Source organism: Tenrec ecaudatus, chromosome 10 (assembly GCF_050624435.1).
Source record: "Tenrec ecaudatus isolate mTenEca1 chromosome 10, mTenEca1.hap1, whole genome shotgun sequence".
NCBI classification, from domain to species: Eukaryota; Metazoa; Chordata; class Mammalia; order Afrosoricida; family Tenrecidae; genus Tenrec; species Tenrec ecaudatus.
In genome coordinates this window covers 121,682,281-121,702,542 of record NC_134539.1, presented here as the reverse complement: position 1 = coordinate 121,702,542, position 20,262 = coordinate 121,682,281, and the positions used below count along the sequence as shown (strand labels likewise).

At 52.9% G+C, this 20,262-nt stretch overlaps 1 protein-coding gene across 8 annotated transcripts in view; it reads right to left on the bottom strand.

Annotated features, from left to right (window-relative positions):
* BCAS3 (BCAS3 microtubule associated cell migration factor) overlaps positions 1-20,262 on the bottom strand; it is a 553,715-nt gene that overhangs the window by 7,952 nt on the left and 525,501 nt on the right. For 4 of the 8 annotated variants that reach the window (XM_075561483.1, XM_075561482.1, XM_075561486.1 and 1 more), the window contains one exon: positions 14,248-14,415. In XM_075561483.1, coding sequence (XP_075417598.1) covers positions 14,248-14,415 — 168 coding nt within the window. Of the gene's footprint in view, positions 1-4,295; positions 4,362-10,308; positions 10,553-14,247; positions 14,416-20,262 lie in introns of those variants that run through there. The other 4 variants (XM_075561479.1, XM_075561480.1, XM_075561481.1 and 1 more) reach the window with 2 other exon arrangements.

The following is a 20,262-nucleotide window of genomic DNA, read 5'->3' as shown; positions in this document are numbered from 1 at the left end:
GGCCAGAGTTTGGGGCCTCCTGTGCCTTAGCTGCCACCCAGAAAAATGGGGACAATGACACGGTCTTTTCTCTCACCTCCCCCCCCCCCCGCCCCAGTAGCCGGAGGGGGTGTCCTCCACTCCATCTCTGTACTTCATTTACGATAGCCGGCCTGGGTGGCATTAACACCAGGAGATTGGGGAGGTTGGGAATGTTGGAGAGTAGAAGGGCGGGAGAGACCGGGAGGGAGGGACATCAGAGCTCTGCCCCATGTTCATCAGTACCCCCACTTTAGTGGGGTGCACACATGGGTGTCGGGCAAGGGGGCATCTGACTCCCATGCAGAGTAGCTTACACCCCAACCCAGATTGTCCTGCAATGGTGGTGTATGTGTGTGGGGCGGAGGGTTGAGACGAGGATGTGCCAGCCTGACTTTTTGAAGATCCCTCCTGTAGAGGTCATGACCTTACATCAATCCCAGGCTGGGGAGGCCTTGAACCAGAAAGGCTGTTCCACTCAATTCCCGGGAAATCCACACCTTCCCACATCTCTATTTTATGGGCAAAGCAAGCAGACCCACCTTCCCAGACCGCCCTGACTGGTGCCCCAGGCCCAGTGACCCATGATACAGCCTTAAATCCTGACCCAGGCGGTGGCCAGCATCCGGTCCTAACAAGCTGTCCTTGGGGCCTGAAAAGCTCAGCTGGCCAGGCTTACAACTTCCTGCTTTGGAGAGATTCTAGATTTCTGACGGGAGCCATAGTTTGATCTCAGCCTGGTGTGGGAGACGTCTCCAGCTCGAAGCCCCCTCACTGTGGCTGGCCAGGAGGAGGGGCACTGCCTCAGGAGGCTGAGACTGGTGGGGTCCCACGTCTTTTGCCGACCTGTGGAATGGCCTCGAGACCCCTGTTCTCATCGACCTGCCGAAGGCTTGGGCAAGTCCCTTCACTTCTCCTCGGTTGGACAGGTTGGGAGGTCTGCTGTAGCAACCTCACTGGATGTGGAAGGGGCTTTAAGGCAGAGAAAAGGCATCAGCCACATCAAGGGACCCCATTCTTGTCATGTCTTCTGCATTAAAAGCTTTGGCAGCTCTGGGGTCCAAAGCAGGCAGAAGGCCAGAAGGAGGCGTTCCTCCCTTTACACTCACTATCACGGAGTCGACTGTGACTCAGAGTGACCCTACAGGGCAGGGTAGAGCTCCCCTGTGGGTTTCCCAGACTGGAACTTTGTTGCAGAAGTCAAAAGCCTCATCTTTCTCCCAAGGAGAAGACGATGGTTTTGAACTGCTAACCTATGGCTCGCAACCCACGCCCAAATCACTACGCCACCAGTGCCTTCTCTACCACTAGTTCTCAGACACACGAGGCAGAGCCTCAGCAGACAACACGTGAGGCACTCAGAGCCGGCAGCACAGCTGACTCAACCTGGTGCCAGAGACCGCCTGGCCAGGTGGCTGTGAAATGCCTTCGTGTGTGTGTCTGCATGTGGCTGCGGGTGCTGGTGAGGGCCTGTCTCAGGCGCCGGGAAACATACCCCTTCCGCATGGCTACAGAGAGGAGACAGGACTTGAAAACCCTCCCTTTGAACCAGGTGTCTGGCAGCTGCCCTTGATCTGCCTGTCTCCTCAAGTCCAGCCACGAGCTCTCAGGCAGGGGGCTTCTTGAGCTATCTCCAAAGCTATGAGATAGCACAGGGGCCTGCAGACTGCAGGGGAGACTGGGCTCCCGAACGCTGCTGGCCTGACAAGCCAGAGCCACATCTGGTTCTCATTCAAATGGCCAAATGTAATTAAATTCCCTACAATGCAACCGAAGAGTTTAGTAAGATGTGGCTTTCCCTCTTTTCCATTGAGATGAACAGATCTCTACCAGTGGTGGGCCCACTCCCCTCTGCACTGGTCTGTCTGGTTCTGCAAAGGCACAGGCTGGGGTCAGTGTGGGACACGCAACCGCTCCCACGCACACACACCCTGCTCCCCTTGTCCACCCGACAGGATTAACAGTGGGGGGCCAAAGCAGCAGGCAAGTTGCTCAGCAAGGTAGTGGTGGGCTCTGAGGGTGGGGAGCTGGTGCCTCCCATCCTCCTGAAAGGGTCCTCCCTTCTCTAAGGAGATGGCGGTGGGCCTAGGCTTGCCCCACGCCCCTGAGACACACCAGGTCCGACTTTCCACTGCCTAGATATGGGTGTGTCTTCCAAGACCCTGCCCAGAGGGTGCCTTCAACAAGAAGCACTTGAGAGCTATTATTGTGGAGTCTTGGGGATGTGAGTCCTGTTCCTGAAGCTTCCTATTCTCTGGCCTGACCCTCCAGCCCCTCAGTGGGAAATGGAGCTTCCTACCACCAGGCAGGGAGAGACAAACTGCCCATAGCTCTTCCTCTTTCTCCTGGCAACCTCAAGGGGGCTATGCCTGGGGCGTTCCCCACCCTGCGCGCGCTCTAGCTCTCTCTCTCTCTCTCTCTCACACACACCACATACAACCCTCCTCATCCCATGAGAATCGTTGGGAAAGGCGGGGGGAAACCAGCCTAATGGCACCTGGGTTTTCACAGTGTCCCAAGGATCCCTATGTCTCACAGACTGGCCGGTCATTTCTGGCCTGTCAGGGGTCTGAGTGGGTTAAGAGGCAGCAGGGTGTGGGTGCAGTCCTCTGTGGGAGGGAGGGAGGGAGGGAGGGAGCGTGTCCTCCGCACTAACCCAGGGCTTCAGTGCTGTCCCCTCTTGGGTCTCTCGTTCAGGACTTCCCCATATTCGAACAGAATATTCCTGCTTTTTCCAGCTTCCCTTCCCAATGGACTATCTTCAGTTTATGGGTCCTTTTTACTTTGGGATTTATGACTTTCATGGTAATGGGCTCCACTCGACTTCCTCTGTGCCGATTTTTCTAATCACTGTGGTACCGGCTTTATGGGAGTTTAATAAGTGGGGGGTATTTTTCCTTTTGAAACAAACAGCTGCAAGTTAATGACTTATAGTGGGTGTAGATGCTACCCAGAGACAAACGGATGCAGGGGAGGGAGTCACGGGGTGGAAGCATTGGGGCGGGGGGGGGGGGGTTGTCTTCTGGATGAAACAGAGCTAGTTGTGCTTGCTGGGGTCCCTCAGAGACCATTGGCCACCTCCCATGCTAGAGTCCCATGTGTTGCTCCCAAACCAGGTGGGGCTAGAACCAAGCACCAGCCTGCCTGGCCTGTGTGAGCCAGAAGCACACACCTGGGACAGGTAGACCAAATCATTCCAACAGCCCTGGCCTGGCTCTGAATCGGGAGCTTTCCGCGTGCTTGTTTCCAAAATGGTACGCTTTCATTTCCAGCAATAATTTCTTGGTAGTATTTACACAAGTCAGATGTTAAGGAACCTAGCCCACTTCCTTGCTCACTTGGTCTTCGGCCAAGCCCTAGCAAAGGGCATAACATCGCGGGGGTTCAGGGTTTCTGTAACTGTCTTTTAGGGCCCCGCCTGTGTGCTTCAGCCTGCAGCCCGGGACTGGGGGGGGGGGGTCACAAGGCTCAATTAATTGCCGTGGTGCCACCGGTCCAGAGGAGAAAGGCTGGGCTGGCAGACTGGCTGCCGGTGCCGGGGCTCTATTCATTACTCCATTCCGCCAGCTCAGGCCAGCCTTCCACTTGCTCCTCCATGAGGAATAACAAAGCTAGAAATGCAATTCCACTTTGCTGTATTAAGATATCGATTTGCCTGTGGAGGGGAAGTGCATTTGTTCTGCCAGCCCTCCCGTGGGTGGGAAGGGGTTAACCAAATGTTTATCACAAGGCTGGCTTCAGAGTTGAAAGTAATGTGATCAGTAATGAATTTTGTGTTACATTAGGTTGTATAAATGGACAGACAAGCGCAGACAACAAGTGGCCAGGAGTCGGGGCTAATCTAATGATGTAAAAATAGAGACAGCACCAATTATACCAGGGGCCAGCTCCAGGCTCCTGCAGGGACTGCAAATGAATAGGTACAAATCAAATTACTCACTAATAGACGCACTACAAGAGGGGCAGTCAATGGTAAATGCATTAGGGCCTAGTGACCTCTCTGCTCTGCACAGCACAGTCCGAAAATTTGACTTCCATCTTAAAAGTGGGGGGCAGGGAGCAGAGTTCTCAAAGGAACTCTTGTTGGTGAAGGACAGCACTGACCCCCCTATCCTCGGGCGGTGCCCGGCTAGAGGGGCTCCTGTCTGAGCAGACCTCGGGCCCACACGTCAGTGCCTCGGAGACCCAGGCACCAGGGGGGTAGGGGTGACCTCTGGAGGGATGACCAGGCCAGTGGGACCAAGCCCTCCCTGCAGGCAAGGACGGGAGTTACATACCCAGACACTTCACAGCCATGTGCCTCTCAGGGGTGGTGTGTTTTACTGCTACATCAAGGGGTGTCTCTGTATTGAAAATAAAATGTTTCTTTAAAGACGGTCAGGGCATGGACCTGTAGGAGAGCCACAAATTGCTTTGCAGAGGGGGGTTCCCGCTCTTTCCCACTGGGAGTCTCCCCACGGCACAGCCTGTCTAGGGTTTTACATGTTTTTCATGAGCCTGGGCCCGTCCTTCCTCTACCCTTCCATCCTTCTCCGGACTACACGAACCCCTACCTTCCTGCCTGTGGCACGAGGCCAGGGCAGGGCACGGGGATAAAGCCGACACCAACATGAGGGCAGGGAGTCCCCTCAGGGTTTCTTCCTCCTCTTGGATTCCCTGGATTTAGAAACTCGGTCTGGCGTTCGGAGCTGCTTGCTTGGCAGTGTGGCCTGGCTGCTTCGGGAAGATCACAGAGAGGTGCTCACATGCACTGGCTGCCTGCACATATTCAGCTCGCCGTGACTTGGGGATGAACACTATGAAACCAAAGACGCTCCAAACCTCCCAAAGGCCCAGCTCATGCCTAGTCAGAGGCCAGGCCCTGGTAAGTTTACCGACTCTCCCCCACTCCCCACACCACCACCACCACCACCACCATCACCAAAACAGTCACACACATGAAAGTGGAGATGGCACGGCTGGCCTGGTCAACTGGCACTCGGAGAGGATGGGACCATGGCAGAGAATGGAAGTTACCCCAACAAAAGCAGTGCGGCTGGATGGTGAGTCTCCCCAAACTCAATGAAGTGCAGAGGGATGGAACGGCAAGCCAGTGTGCGCTACACAAAAAAGTGTGTGTGTGTGTGTGTGTGTGTGTGTGTCCCCTGGGAACCCTGGTGGTGAGCGATCAGCCAGCAAATGTCTCATGCAGTGAGCCCGCAGGGGTCCTGAGGGCCAGAGTGGTGGAGAAAGGGGCTCCAGCAGGCGGGAATCACCAGTCAGAGGCTGGGCAGGGGATCGATCCCAAAAGGCTCCTTCTGTTAAATTCAACCTGATTAACGTGGCTTGATCTTCCTTAGGACCGCACTTTCTTTTACTTCTACGAGCGGAGGCTCAGGCTTCCTAAAGGGTCAGAGGGTCATTTTCAACTTTCGTTTTCCGGGTGCATGTGCCTTTTGCTGTTGCCAGCCAAGGCACCTAGCGGGCGGGCTGTATATCCCAGGGCAGGGACGCAGGCGCGGAGAAAGATGGGAATTCACCCATCTGTGACTGTGTTCAACTTTGTTCAGATTGCACACCTCCCAGAAAGGTCACTGGTTAAAAGCAAACTCCCTGGCAGAGGAGGAAGAACAGAGAGAAGCCCTCCCTTTGGTTAACCATTCACCTATGTTAGTGCCTCCAGAGAAGGGCCCCTGCTCCAGGGTCCAACAGCCCTCCCACCCTTTTGCCAGGCCACTCTGGATTTCATCAGGAGGTCTTGGTTCCAAGCTGGGGGCAATACTTGGAAGGGGGCTCTGCAGGGTCTCCTGTGAGAGTACAGCAGCCCTCCCTCCCCCTTTGGTTGAAAGAAGTCAGTGAGTCTCGGCGAAAGGGTTCAAAGTAACCAGGGACAACTGACCTAGGATCAGATCTGAGACCCAGCTAGTAGTCTTCCACACAAGCATTTTCCTACAGCTCTAGCCGGCTTTATACCTTTCCCAGGCCACAAAGGCTCATTCAGTCATTCACCAAACACTGACGGAAGCTCAGTGGAGTTCTCATCCAGGGAGCTGGGCAGGGAGGAGGCTGGGGGCTAGATCTAACACAGATGAGTTTGACTCAATTCAGGCAATCAGAAGTGGGCTAAGACACACTTTTGGCAGTAAGGGAGGGAGAGGGGCTGAAGGGATCAGAGTGGGCCCTTCTTCCAGGGGCTACTGCTAGTTCCCCAAAGGCAACAAACAGCATTCCTTTGGGGTCAAGAGTCCTGTAGGCGGGTGGCTCAGAGGGTCAGCCGGAGGGAGGTCAGGGGCATTTGCCTGTATGCTCAGAGAAGCATCACTTAAGAGGTGAGATCTGGGCTTGGACCAGATAGATGGGCAGGCAGAGGTGAAGGGCAGTGGGTACTTTAGGAAGGCAACGCAATGTTCTGACACAACCAATGGCTAGGGCATGTGTTAGGGATGATGGGATTGTTTTGTTGGTGACATATGAAGAAGGGGCAGTGGCAGGGTGGGGAAGGCCTAGAAGAGACTTGAGATACTAGAGTGTCTGGGCTGTACTGTGGAGGCCTGGAAACTTCCAGAGCCGGAAGTGGGACAACAGAGCAAGTCCTGAACATGAGAGTCGCTTTCTCTACTGGATCTCCTCTGCGGCTGAATAAAGGGCGGGAGGACCTGGGAGAGCCTTCTGGGGAGGGGAGAAGGAATGGGAAACTTTTCCTAAACAGCTGATTTTCAGTCGCTGCCTTGGGCAGTTCACTGCAGATCTTTCATGTTCCCATTTGTAAACTGGAGTGAGTCGAGTGTAGCTAAATTGATGGTGTTGTTGGGGTAGACGTTGGATTACACTGTTAACCACAAAGTCATCAGTTCAAACCCATCAAACCCTGGGAGAAAGATGAGGCTAATGGGGAGCTAGCAGATTTGTGTTCACATCTTGGGAAGAGCATGCCCTTGAGGTGGGGGAACTAGCCGGACCCCTTGGCTAACTCCATTAGATGGGCCCAGTGGGAAGCTGGGGCTATCAGTCAGTGAGGAGCACTGTTGTCTGGTCCCAGCCTAGAGTGCAGGGAGTATCAGGTGCCTCCCCACTTGCCAGATGCAACAACAGCATGCACGCGGGCCGCTAACGAGGCGGCGGCGAAAGCACTCTCAAAGAGGGGAACCCTAGGCCTGTGTAAGCTAAGCGCAGGGAAGGACCTGGACACCCACACGGCTTGAATAACACTGTTTGCCAAGGACTAGGGGGCAACTGTAGGAGCAACAGGTCACTGGGGAGAAAGCTTTATTTTAAACCTTTAGCAGGAGAGCCAGGCCCAAGCCAGAAGGCTTATCCCCCTCTACTTAAGGAGGAAGATGGGACTCTACATTGGAAGAGTGAGACTTGGGCGGGGGGCAGAGGGTGGTAAGACTGGGTTTTGTGGTCTTACTACGGAATCATGGAGAGGTCAAAGACCTCCCGCTCGCCAGGGGGCTGGGCGTGCAGAGGCCAGAGGAAGAAGAAAAGAGACGCGCTTAGGCAAAGAGGCAGGCAGCTTGGGCACAGTGTGCTGGCAGGCATTGTAAGCTCTGAGCCACAACTGGGAGAGCAGCCCCTTCCATCTACATGGCTCTGGATGTGCTTAGAATCGGAACCCAAGATCCCAAGGCTGAGACCACTCTCCACAGTGCACCCACTTAGAATCAGAAAATCTCAAGGTTAGGGTGGGGACCTTTGAGGTCCCACAAAGAGAAGTGTCACTTTAGCAGCCTCCCTGAGGCTTCTACTGTGGAGATAAGCGGGCTCCTGGCTCCATTGCAGAGACCCAGGTTACCCTGGGGCAGCTACCCTGGGGCGGGAATGAGTACAATTCTCCCTTTTGAGCTCTAGGGGTTCTTATCTGTAGAATGGAAAAAAATTCAAGCAGTTTCCACATCTTCTGAATGGTCTGTGAGTTCAATGTGGCCAGTCAGATTTGAAGTAATCACTGGTAATGATCAGCTTTGAATATTGAAATGGTCAGAGTGGAGATGTCGAAAGGTGACTAGAATGAAGTGTTTGCTGTAATCTCAGCTGATTGTGTGGACCTTGTGATAGCAGGGGGCCTGGTCTCTACAGAAAGGCAGCCTTTGGACAAAAATGTTCCCAACCTTCAGCAGTGGGCAAGCAGGGCTTCCAAGCCCACTGGCAAAGCTAATCCTGGGGGTAACTCCAGTAGTCACAAACCAAACCAAACGCCATGCCTTTGACAGTGACCTTCTAGGACAGGGAAGAACTGTCTCTGTGGGTTTCTGAGGCTGTAACTATGTACAGGAGTGGAAAACCTCATCTTCCTTTCTCAGAGCAGCTGGTGATTTTGAACTGCTGACCTTTCCGTTAGCAGCTCAACACATAGCCACTAGGCTACCAGTAGCCATAGTTATTGAGCATTTTTTTGCGAGTTTAATTTCCAGAGTCCCAAACAGAAGATGGTATCCACAGACAAAAAGAATATTGTTAGTTCATCAAAACACAGTCAATCAACTGATAAGTTAACTAAAATTGAGTGAAACTTCCTTGTGGCCATTTAAATACTATGTGTAATGCTCAAAATGTGCTTTTAATGTATGAGGAAGAAAAGGCAAAAGGAACAGCCTTTTTAATAAGTAAAAGTCATTTCTTAGAAAAACCCTTGGAAGCGCTTGAGTGGAAGACAATGCTAACGCCTTCTCTGCTGAGGGCCGATGCGGCCAGCAGGAAAATGCAGAATAAAGTAAAGCGCCACTTTGCAAAGAACGGACTGCAGTACATCCCTGACATGCTATGAGCTCCCTGTAGAGAGTCACGACCCCATCTGTCCAAAGGGAAACTAAGTAGGAAGTACTCAGATTCATTGCCTCTAAAGTTCTTTTGTGAAAGTTTGGCACATTTCGGTGAACTGAGTCAAGAAGTAAAATGCATTCCTTCCCACTCACCACCCACCATCATCCTTGGGGTAAGTTTATGTTTTACCCCAAAATCTTCATTTTAAAGAATTTTCTAGCCTCAAGAGGATGAGTGAATAGGACAATAAATACTCATCTACCCTTTAGTTCGATTCACCCTTTGAAAAATATCTTGTCACCCCTGCGTCGTCTATCTGTGGCTCGCTCGTTTCCAGGCCTGTGTGCTGTTTCTCTCTCACTCTAGGCAGGAGGCAGACAAGCCTGTTGTGTGATCCCTAAGAGTAAAAGCTGAAGCCTCTCTTCCGCTTTTCCTAGAGCATCAAACAGGAGGAGCCCAGGACTGCAGGAAACACGTTCTCAGGAAGGGACCACGTCATCGAGAGCTGGCTTAGTGAGCTCCGCAGGGAAGCTGCCCTACAACTGAGCGGGGTCAAGGACACTGGAATTGGACCATCAGGATCTGTGGCTGAGGCAGGAGGTGCTGGTGGCCATTGGAGGAGAAGGCAGAGAAACGCAGATCTAAATAAGGCAGAGACACAGATCTAAAGAATTAAAGTCTAAAGAGAGTCTAAAGTGTACCCAGGTGTTTATTCGTTTTCTTACTGTATTGGATTGAATATTTAACTACACACAAACTAGCAGATGGAAAGAAATATTTTGCTTCTTATAAAAAGTGGGTTTTTCTAGCAAAGGCAATACTAAAAGGAATGTCAAGTAAGCAGGACTTAGTCCCGTTCTTCTGTGAGGGCTGACCTAGAGGAGGGGGCTGTGGAGCCAGCATTCCAGGCAGAAAGAAGAGTGTGTGCGGGGGGGGGGGGTCTGGCGGGCAGAGAGCAGGAGCCTTTAGGAAGCCCCCAGTGGGCTAGATCCCCTCGGAGCAGAGGGGAACCTGGGGAGCAAGGAAGTGGCAGCTCAGGTGGGGTTTCGTGCGCACGGAGATGGGCAGGGCTTGGTTCACGGAGAGGATTCCAAAGTGGAAATGTCAGTAGGTGACTGGACAGATGCTTCTGGTGTCCAGGAGCTAAAGCCAACATGGAGACATGTGGAAAGCATCAAGTGTACGGCTAGTCGTTGAAGCAGAGACCCTGAGGTGAGAGTGGTGTAAAGAGGGACCAGTAACACTAGTGAGGTACACACACCTTACAATGACGGACCACTTGAGATCAAGGGGGACAAAGCCCTGGAGGGGGAGGAGAGCTGGCAGGAGGGGGCAGGGAAACACAGAGGTTGCCTGGAGTGGCCTGCGATGAATGAATGAATGAGATGAAGCACAATCCGTATACATTGTTGCACGGAAAACTGATGACTATGCTCGGTAAACCTTTACCCAATGCATAATACAGTTACTATTTAAAAACAACCACAACTAGAAAAAAGAGCCAAGATAGGCCTTTGAGAAGAGACAACTGGGCCCCAGAGGAGGAAGACCCAGGAGGGGCTTGAGAAGTAACCAGAAAGCAGGCGCCTCAGGCAGGTACTTGGGCGCACAGGACGGGGTTCGCAAGGTGGCTGCAGGAACTGCAGGAGAGATGAGTGTGGCTGCTGGGCCTTTGGGATCCGGATGGCAGGAAGTCAGAGATTTCTGACATGATAACTGGCACTTTTCTTTGAGAGATGGTGGGGTAAGGGATTTACGAAGAACGAGGATGGGGAAGCTTGACGTTGTATTCCTGAGGAAGAAAAAGAAAGATGCTAGGCGGAGCCTACCTGGTCCATACTCAAAAGCAACCACAGAACCCCTCTGTGAAACAACTGAGCATGTAGGCGCGGTTGAAGACAAGAGCTCAGCCTGGCCGGCCCAGGTGGGCCCTCGCCTGAGATAGCCGGAAGAGGCTGGCCGCCAGGCACTAAGCGGCCTGCAGCCCGCTGTCAACGCCTTGGGCACGAGCGGGAGTCATTCGCAGCGCTCACTGCAGAGCTACTGCAGACTGTGGGAGGCACTGCCCGCCCTGGAAAAGGTGAGCGCAGACAGAGCAGGGGAAGTGGGCAGGCTGGGAAAATGCGTTCGGAGGACCACGGTCCAACAGAGACCGGAGACCGAAAAGCTTGTAGAGGCACCAATGGGAACAGCGATGGCTCTTCAGCAGCAACCCGGGCCTAAGCAGAGGACTCAAGTGGACCAACTGCAGAGAGGGGCTTTGCTGAATGGGTAACACAGGCCGGGGCTTGCGGGTATGAGCAAGACAGCAAGCATTGCAGCCGTTCGTTTGGAGCTGGGCTGGTAAACTACACACGTGATCTAAGTGGACTAAGGGATCCGCAGCCATGACTGAGGGCAGACCTGCCTCAGCAGATCTTCATACTGTAAAGAGGGCTTCTCAAACTGTGACATGCATACAAATTTGTGCCATGTGGATTCTAATGCGGGAAGGCTGGGTAGGGTCCGAGATCCTGCCTTTCCATCAGCCCACAGACGGCTCGCTCTTTGAATGCTGCCGCTATGGACTCACAGTGATGTCACAGGTCAGAGGAGCACCGCCCTGGAGGGTCTCCTGGCCTGCTGGGAACAGCTTTAATGGGTTCAAATGGCCACCCTTACCGTTTCTACCTAATGGCTTTACCCACAGGGTTCCTACTCTTTGAATAGGGAGTACGAAGAGGGTTTGCCTTAGTTTTGGGGAGCCCTGATTTGCCTTACAATATAGCTGACCAGTGGGGTGCTGCGACTTGTTGATGAGGTGGCCTTCAGGAAGCCAACTAGCCCCTGTATCACAGTCATAGACGGAACTTGGCCACATTAGGGATTTTTACACTATGGGCCCCTGCAAACGCTCAACTCCTGACTTTCCCGTTTGAAAGCAGGCTGCTCAACATTCACCTGGACTCCCTTGGCTACCCCTGGCTACCAGCGAGGCGCCTGCTGCCTCACTGGGAGCTGCAGGGTCAGGGCTCACGAGAGCCAGTTCTAAGTTGGTCTCTGTGAACCAACCATACTTGATAAGGAGGCTGCCAGGTCAAACAAATGGCCTGCTCTAAGTCACTGAAGGAAATGACTTATCTCTGGTGCATCAGACTGCCCAACAGAGGCAAACATTCATGCCACCCGATCTGTTTACTCTATGAGCCACATAGAGATGTAGGGTTGTGGGAAGAGAGATGCCTGAGAGGCTGTTATGGGTAAAGGGTGACTTTCTAGGCAGTCTTACCCCAATTGTACTACCTACCTTTATTTCCCTGTGTGTTTCTGGGCACCTGGCTGGTCCTCACTTGCCCTAGGCCGCCCTGGACTGCACTGCCCGGCTAAAACTGTGCGTCTGGAGTAAACTGCGCCTCCCAGGTTACCTTCCACAACATTTGCTTTACTTCCTTTGTTCAAGCAGAGGGCAGGTTAAAGACAGACAGAATGAAAGAGAAGGGAAACATACAACTAGTGGTCAGAGAAAACGAAATGGACCCCTTGGGTGACAGCTTGTGGAAGAAAATGAAGTCCTCTATTCAAAAGAGGGAGCCTCTCCCTCTCTGACCTGTGGGCTGAAGCTTTCACTTCTCTCTTTCTCTCTTATGTCACGAACCAGCTTAAGGCCACACTGCTCTTCAGAATCCCGCAGCTTCTGGCAGATGAATGGCTGCCCGTTTTCCTCAGGTGACTGATTTTCTATGCCAGTCTGAAGTTTCACAAAGCAGATGGACTGCACCTCCACGTGTGCCCGCTGAATGGAGCTGAGACGCTGCCAGGGGCTTCTCAGCAGGAGAGGAGTGCAGAGCCAGGCGGTCCTCTGGTCTTTGGAAGAGCGAGTCTAAGCAGTGGCAGTCGACTGGCCTATGTAACTGAGGTTGGGGAATGGCTGTGCCGGGAGCGAGGTTTAGCCGGTTGTGTCACCTTCAATTCTCAGCAATGTCGGGAGATCTGTGCCCCGCAGGGTGGCCAGGGGCTAGCTCACCAGGCGTGCTGAGGCACCTCCACATGGACTTAAACCTCTAATAGCAGCTAACAACTGAGGGCCTTTTTTCAGGGACACCAGGAGCGAGGCGGAAGAAGGCTAAAGCTTTCCTTCTAAATCCAGCTTCTCATGCAAACAGGGTTAGAGCCCCCGGAAATGGCGCCCAGGTGATAGGACAATAGCATGAGGGCATACCGCCCAAGCTGGGGTTCTTGTGATTGGGGTGGAGTGGTGTGCACACATCTTTGTGTGTGTATACAGAAGGGTGCTGTATCTTCCAAAGTTTCCATCTCCCTTTCTTTCCCGAGTAGGAGGACTCCAATGGCCAGGTAAGGAGCTCCCGTCTCTAGCCAACTGCCTTTTATTGTGTCAGTACTAAAGGCAGGCCACTAAGCTCGTCCTGTGGGGACAGAGAGGAGTCGCCTCCTAGCCACTGTGGGAACATATACGGGCATGGGGTTGGGGAAGGAGAGCAGGAAGCTCAACTGCTAAACCCCAATATTTAAAAGAAGGCGTGGGGATCCACAGAGGAGTGAGCCTGTGTAGTAAGGCCAGCATTCCAAACCCTGCAAAAAAAGGCTCCACCCTCTGGTCCTGCTTCACACCCCAGGGGGGCGGAGGGTTTCTGCACTGGGTCCCTTTTCTCAAGTAGACATGCTGCTGAGCAGGGACGGTGTAGCTCGCAGATCAGAGGATTCAGGCAAGCACGAGTGGGAAGGCCTCCGGACAGCAGTCTCAGCAGCCCCATGACATGCTACCAGGGATCTCAGGAAGCTCAGCTCTGCTGCCGCAATATTCCCAGAGCTCAGAAGCACGGAAGGCCACAGCAGCCCAGTAGCTAGAATTCCTTGGCTATGAGGACTATCCAGAAGGGACTTGGCAAACTGAGAGGGAAGCCCTACTAGAGTTGTGTGCAGCTGGGCAGACTGCAGTCTTTTCTGAGGGCATACCAGGGTGTGTGTGTAGGCATGCTTTCCTGGGCTAGGGTTCATTCGTCATTTCGGGTGCCTTCTGACTGCTCTGTGGACGTAGGAAGCCACTCCAGTGCCCGCTTGCTGGATTTGATCAGAGGCAAGAGTGCAGGGCATAAGGCGGCCTAGGGGTTCAGGCCAGCCCCTCCCTACTGCGCACTTGTTTCACCCCAGTGGGTATCGATCCTCCCCACGTGCGGCCTGAATTCCAGCTCCCGGTGCCTAAGGAAAACCTAAGGGCTCTCCCTTCCTCTGGGAGCCGCTTCTACAATGGGACTGTGTTTCTCCCGGCACTGTGTATGTGCTGTTCCATGTAGCAGGTGACAGCTCCACTGGGAACGCCCCTTCCAAATGTCTCCCAACACCCGACGTTTCCCAAACCTGGCAGCAAGCAGAGTGCTGACTGAAGAAACCCATGGTTAAAACAGACACCCACTGCCCACCAAAGCAGCTTTAGCCCACCGGATGCCAGACATAACCAAGGCAGGCTCCGAGACGGACACCGGCATTTACCTGTTCCAGCTCCCACCACGTCTCGGCTCGGGGACTCGGCCATGGCGTCGGCCAGGCGCTCTCGGAGGCCCTCCTCTGTGTGCTCCAGGGAAGACAGGTGCCTCAGCCCGAAGCCCTCCGGCCAGCTCCCGCACACCTCCAGCAGGGTCACGCTGCGGTCAAAGGAACCTGCGGCACACAGGAGACATTCAGCCCTGAGTGTACCCCTTCAGAAGATGGGCTGTCCTCTTTGCTACCCAGCCCCCTACCCGGGGCCGTTTCGGTCCTTCAGCAGATTGAAGGCAGGGGAGCACGCCATGAAACACGTGGGTGCTGCTGGCCCTGGACCAGCGCTATGAAGGGTTATCTTGAAAAACCTCAGGAGCTTCAGAAATTGGGATTGAGCAGGGACGTCTCTTTCCAGGTTCAACCCAAACACCGGTACGTCGCCCTGTGTGAAATGACAGCCTGTCCTCAGACCACCATTTGAAGGATGCATTACAGTGATTACGCGGAGGGAGAAAACTATAACCCGCGGCATCCTGGAGCCCATGCCTAGTTCTTCTTTATTTGACAGCTGAAGCTGGGAGAAGTTGTGGCCCAAGATCAAAAAGCAAGTTTGTGGCTGACTTGGTCCCCAAAGGCAGATCTCCTGATGCCGCTGTTCTCCACTGCATGCCATCTCGCAGCTGCCCAAAGGCAGGCTCACCACCCGGGCACCATTTTGGAGACCCTGGCAAGAGAGTCTGGTGATAGTATCTTCAAGCACAGATCTTTCCTTAAGCCAAAGCTGTTCCCCAGTTCCAAAAAGTACACGATGTTCTGCTGAATGCCAAGATTAGATTTTACATGCAAGATCACGTCAAAGCCCAACTTTCAATTATGCTGCTTTAGGATACAGCAAATCTTCTGTGGAAGCTGATTTCATCCCGTTTTTAGGAAGGAGATGATGGTCGTGCTCTGTTGCTCTGAGCACATGCCATCTCCCTGGCGATTAGGTAACGGAATCCACTGCATTTATTGGGAAGATGCAAATGCCAGCATTTCCCAAAGTTAAAAGTACACGAAACACATACTCTTTATCAGGTCTTGCTTCTCCTCTTTGATCAGCCGTCAGAAACTATCTGCCCTCCACGGCCGGGACTGGGCAGCATCAGCACACACTCTCTGCCAATGACAGGTGGTAATAGAGAGGGTGCGAGCCCCGGCCCCGGCAGGCGGCCCTGCCTCTGATAATGGCCACAGCACCAAGGTGATAACCGCTCGTAAACACTCGGACAGCCGGTGACTCCATACATCAGCAAAGAGGGCCAGATAATCCCGAACCCTCCTGACCAGACGGAGGCCCTTGACCGGCCCGCGGGGATTTATGCGTGGCAAGGGTCATCACTGGCTCCTGAATTTCACCAGCCAAGCTTAGTTTTGATTTATCTCTTGACTAATTGTAGGGTAGGTTCCTGGCACTGGGGGAATGAGCAGCATCTACAAATGCGTCCCCCCAGTCGAAGGCCCACCCTGGGCGTGGATGGCTTAGGACCAGCCAGTCAGATGGGACTCAGTGGGATGGGAGCTGCCCTATGCCATCTTTCTCCACTAAGGAGGTTTAGGAGGTGGGACTGGGGAGCAAGGCACTGGGCAGTGGGGGTGGGTGGGCAGATCTGAGTGGTCAGCCAATCCTTCCAGTCTGCCCTGGCAGTGCCAACCCTACCCAGAGCCAATTCAACCATCCATAGCAACGATTCCAAGGGCTCAGGTCTCAGAGGACAAGCAGCTTTTGACAGCCCTGCCCACTCCCCAGTAATGTTAGATAGTCTATCTCCTGTTTCCATCTTTGAAGGGCCCTGCCCTGCCCTGCCTCAAAGGAGTGAAGAGATTAAGCAATGTTTCTGACAAGAGGCTGCTTTCCTTCAGTAGGGCCCCAAGAGCTAAAGCCTCATTGTTTGAGTCATTTATGCGTAGTGATTTCCAGAACGGAGGACAGTAATAACCTGCTGGCATGCCTCCTCCCTGTACGCTTGAGAAGGCAGCCTCCTCACAGGTGGGTAGAGAGGCCTGGGCGGGTGACTGCCTCTAAAACGGGCACCATCAGCGCCCGTACACACTTCGTTCGAGACCAGGCAGGCCTGCTGGCGGCAGTGCCCAGAAGAACATCAGAAGTCCAATGGGGAGGGACATTTTTAAAAATCCAGAAAACTGTGATAGCAAGTTCAGTTAAGAGGGTGGACTTGGCCCAGGGCAGATGGTAAAGGATAAAGGAGTCTATAAGATTTGCGGGGCTAGACAACCGAAAAGAAACAGCAACAGATCTGGATTTAAATCTAGGTGTTCACTTCTCAGCAGTATGGCCACAGGCAGCTACATAATCGTTGCGAGTTTCTGGTTTCTCACGTGGGAGCATGCCAAAGCAACTCGACCCGGTAGGGCTCTTATGACAATTGTCAATCTTCTGGCCCACAACAGATGCTTCATATATGAGGGGGAGTCAGAAAGTTGGTGGAAAAATGGAATGGGAAGATAAGGGGATTTTTCCACAAACCTTTTTGAAGCCCCTTTGTCTTTAAATGAAAACCAACCAACAGAGCAAAACCGATGAGAGCTGGAACCGGGTATGGCAGAAAGCAGTTAGGGAAGGAAAACAGCAGACATTTCCCACTAAAACGAGCACCAGACAAAATGATCAAGGCAAAGGAAGGTGCTGGCCAGAGCACTAACGTAACAGAGGTAAATACTATTACACACCCACAGTCCGGCAACAACAGTAGTGACAATGGTCTAGGTGTGGATACCACGGACAGACACGCATGAAGAACATATGAACCATATACATGTACATACACAGTTCAAAGAGGATGTTTATACCGAGGTACGAGCGGCTCCTATTCGCTTCCAGCTCCAAGAACTAAAGGAACTTCTGAAAGCCCTCGTCTTTGCAGGTGCTTCAAGCATATCCATGAATAGAGCAGTGCGCTCAGTGTCTGGTTAAAGACCATCACCAGACACCTTGAAGGAATGATTCGCTGACTTGGGGGGTTGGGGCCAGAGTTGAAAGGGCACTACGACAGACACTGTTCCACATCCTACTTTGGTGAATAGCAACCAGGGTCTTAAAATGCGCGTGAGGGGCCATCTAAGGGGCACCCGCTGGTCCCTCCCCATCCGAGCAAAGGGGAGTAAGAAAGGCACAGATGCAAAGGAAGACTGAGTCCATCAAGAATGAGTGGACCACGCGAACCCCAGTCTGGCCCTGAGAGAACAACACCGAGTTGACTGGCTGCTCTGCAGGGATCGCAATAGCAGGTCCTAACTGGAGTGGGATAAATGTGGGGCAAAAAGAAAAATAATAAAAAAAGGCCAGATTGGTGGGTGTGATGGAGACTGGCAGGACCCTGAGACTGCGGTCCTGAGACCCTGTTCAGACCTGGAACGGAACTCGCCACCATGGCTCGACATGTAGTCCACCCAGAAGCAGGCTCTGAGGTGCAGAGCAACACTAGAGAAGTCTGTGCCCCCCTGGGGCAACCTCCACGAGAGCCACTGGGATAAAGCTCAAAAGGCAGGAAGGGCTCGGGAAAGAAAGGCAGAGGCTCCACTGTGGGGCTGCCGATCAATGTCCCCAAACAAAATGTTATGAATCATTAAACGAACAACCAATGCACTCTGTAAACTTCCACCCAAATCACAATAAAATTTAAACAAGACCAGGCTGAGCAGGTGCTGATTACAAAACATTCCCCTAAAAAAGAGGAGGAGAAAAAAATGGTAAGATTGCATCCTGACAAAGACAGAACACGAGCGAGCCCTGGAAGAGCAAGGCTGTCCCATCTCCTGCTGTCATAGGCTCCATCGATCCTCACAGTTATCCTAGGAAACAGTTCACAAACCAAACCAAGCCCAGCACCATCGAGTCAATGCCGACTGCCCCGGTGAGTTTCCAAGGCGGTAACTCTCTGGAGTAGAAAGTCCTGTCTTTGTCCTGAGAGGCAGCTGGGGGTTTCAAACTGCCGGCTTTTCCGATTGCAGCCCAACGGGTAAGCACTATGTCCTCAGGGCTCCTTGAGAGACAAGGGAGATGCACTGTTCAAGTTATGGAGGCGGAGTTAGAAGCTCAGAAAGGTTAAGTGACTTGCTGATCTGGAACACAGCCTCCTAATTCTTGGCTTACAGCTCATTCTGTCAGGCCAGACATGGCTTCCTTTAGCAGAAAAATTGTTGCGTTCGGTGATCACCTTGATCTTTCCTAACTTGTTTTGAGAACGCCTGTCATCTTCAACCAATCCCTTTAAAAGTCTCTCCCATTTTCAAAGCACCCAGCTTCCTGGGAGTCACTTTCTCTACTGGACGGCACACAGGCGAGGAAAACAAAATCCAGGGAAGACCTAGTCTCTAGCTGCTGGCAGGGTGTGGGTAGGAAAGGGTTCGAGACACACACAGAGTACAGCCATAGAGCACTTGCTCGTTTCGATTGTCCCAAGAGGCTACAGAGAGTACAACGTTCTGCTGCCTTGGTAGAAGGTGTCCCACTGGTTGAAGCAGGTCCCCCAGAGGCATCTAACATCCCCCTCCTCTCCCATGTCTGCCAGCCTGGAGGAAGACAGCAAGAACTGCCGGGATCGCCAAGTCCTGGAGTGGGCGAGGGCTGCAGGGGTGGTGTGGTAGCGGGGGTAGGGGCGAAGAGGCCAAGCCCTGGGAGGGTGAGGTCACCTCGGGCTCTTAGGAAACTGCTCATCTTTTCCCTGCACATCTTGTCAGCATGGAAGGCCCAGCTATCATTCATGTGGCCAGCACACAGACACTCCATCAGCTGGCTGGCCCTTTGAGTCCCATTAAGGGGAAGGGGTCACTTTCAAGAGGGAGAAGACGCTGCTCTGCTTGGTGCAGGCTGCTGGGAAAGCACCAAACGCACGTACTTAATGACAGGGTCTCTGTGCTGCGGCAATGCTCTGCTGTTTACAAAGCCCTCTCACATTTATGACTTCAGTTAACTCTCACACTCATCAAGTATTGATTACTGTCCACCGTGATCTGAGTCCAGCGCCGTTCAGAACAGGAGGCGAGAGTGAGGGAGCAGGAAAGGAGCCCAGGGCCCTGCATGAAATGCTGAGCTTCATGGCCCTCTAAAGCGGATGGGAGAGGGAGGTAAGGAAGGTCACAGGTTCTCAGTGGAACAGTCTTCTCGTGGGGCCTCCAGAGAATCCCTTCCTCCAGGGCTGGCTCCTACCCTGCGATTCTCTGAGTGCAACCACTTCCCGAGGTTCAGCTTGCAGACCGAACGGAGGCCTTAGCGGCACCCAAGGCGCAATGGGTGCTCTTTCATAAGCTCTGATTGCTCAAAAGGGTCTTTGCTTTTTGGGGTGAACTTCTACCATGAAATGTATGCTTGCATACACAACATTTTTAGAACAATTTTGGGGTATTTATGAGTGTCTTTGATGCCCATCTTTGAATCCCACCTCATTAGGTTGTTCCAAAAGTCTTAAATCTTTTTTTTTTTGAGCCTTAAATCTTATCTTGCCTTGTATTGCTCCATGATCTCCTTTCCAACCAGTTTAGAAGCTCCTGGAAGGCATGGATTCTCTCAAAACACAACAGACACTAAACAACGGAGTTTGGACAGCAGGCTAGCTCACACGCTTATCGACCTGTTAGGAACACTGAAGACAATGAGTCAATGCCCTTGAATCCAGACAGCCACGCTGGAGACGATGAGCTGCAAGCAGGCCGCCAAGAGGGTAAAACTGAGAAGGAGGAAGGAAGACGGTACAGGAGTAGAACACGGCGGCACCTGTTTTAAACAGATTCTGGAAGCCGGGAAGGCCAGCACTGTGTGTGTGGATGGTCCACAGAGCTGGCCTCATAAAGTTGCGAGAGACTCCTGCTTCTCAGCTTGGCATCCCGAATGACACTCTCTCCCCAGGGGAGAAATGGGTCAGGTCCTTGGGTTTCACAAACCCATTAAAGGCATGCTGTGACAGCTGGTAAGCTGGCAGCTCTGGTGCGGGTGTGGGGGGGCCTAGAGGAACGCGTGCTCTGCCTTTT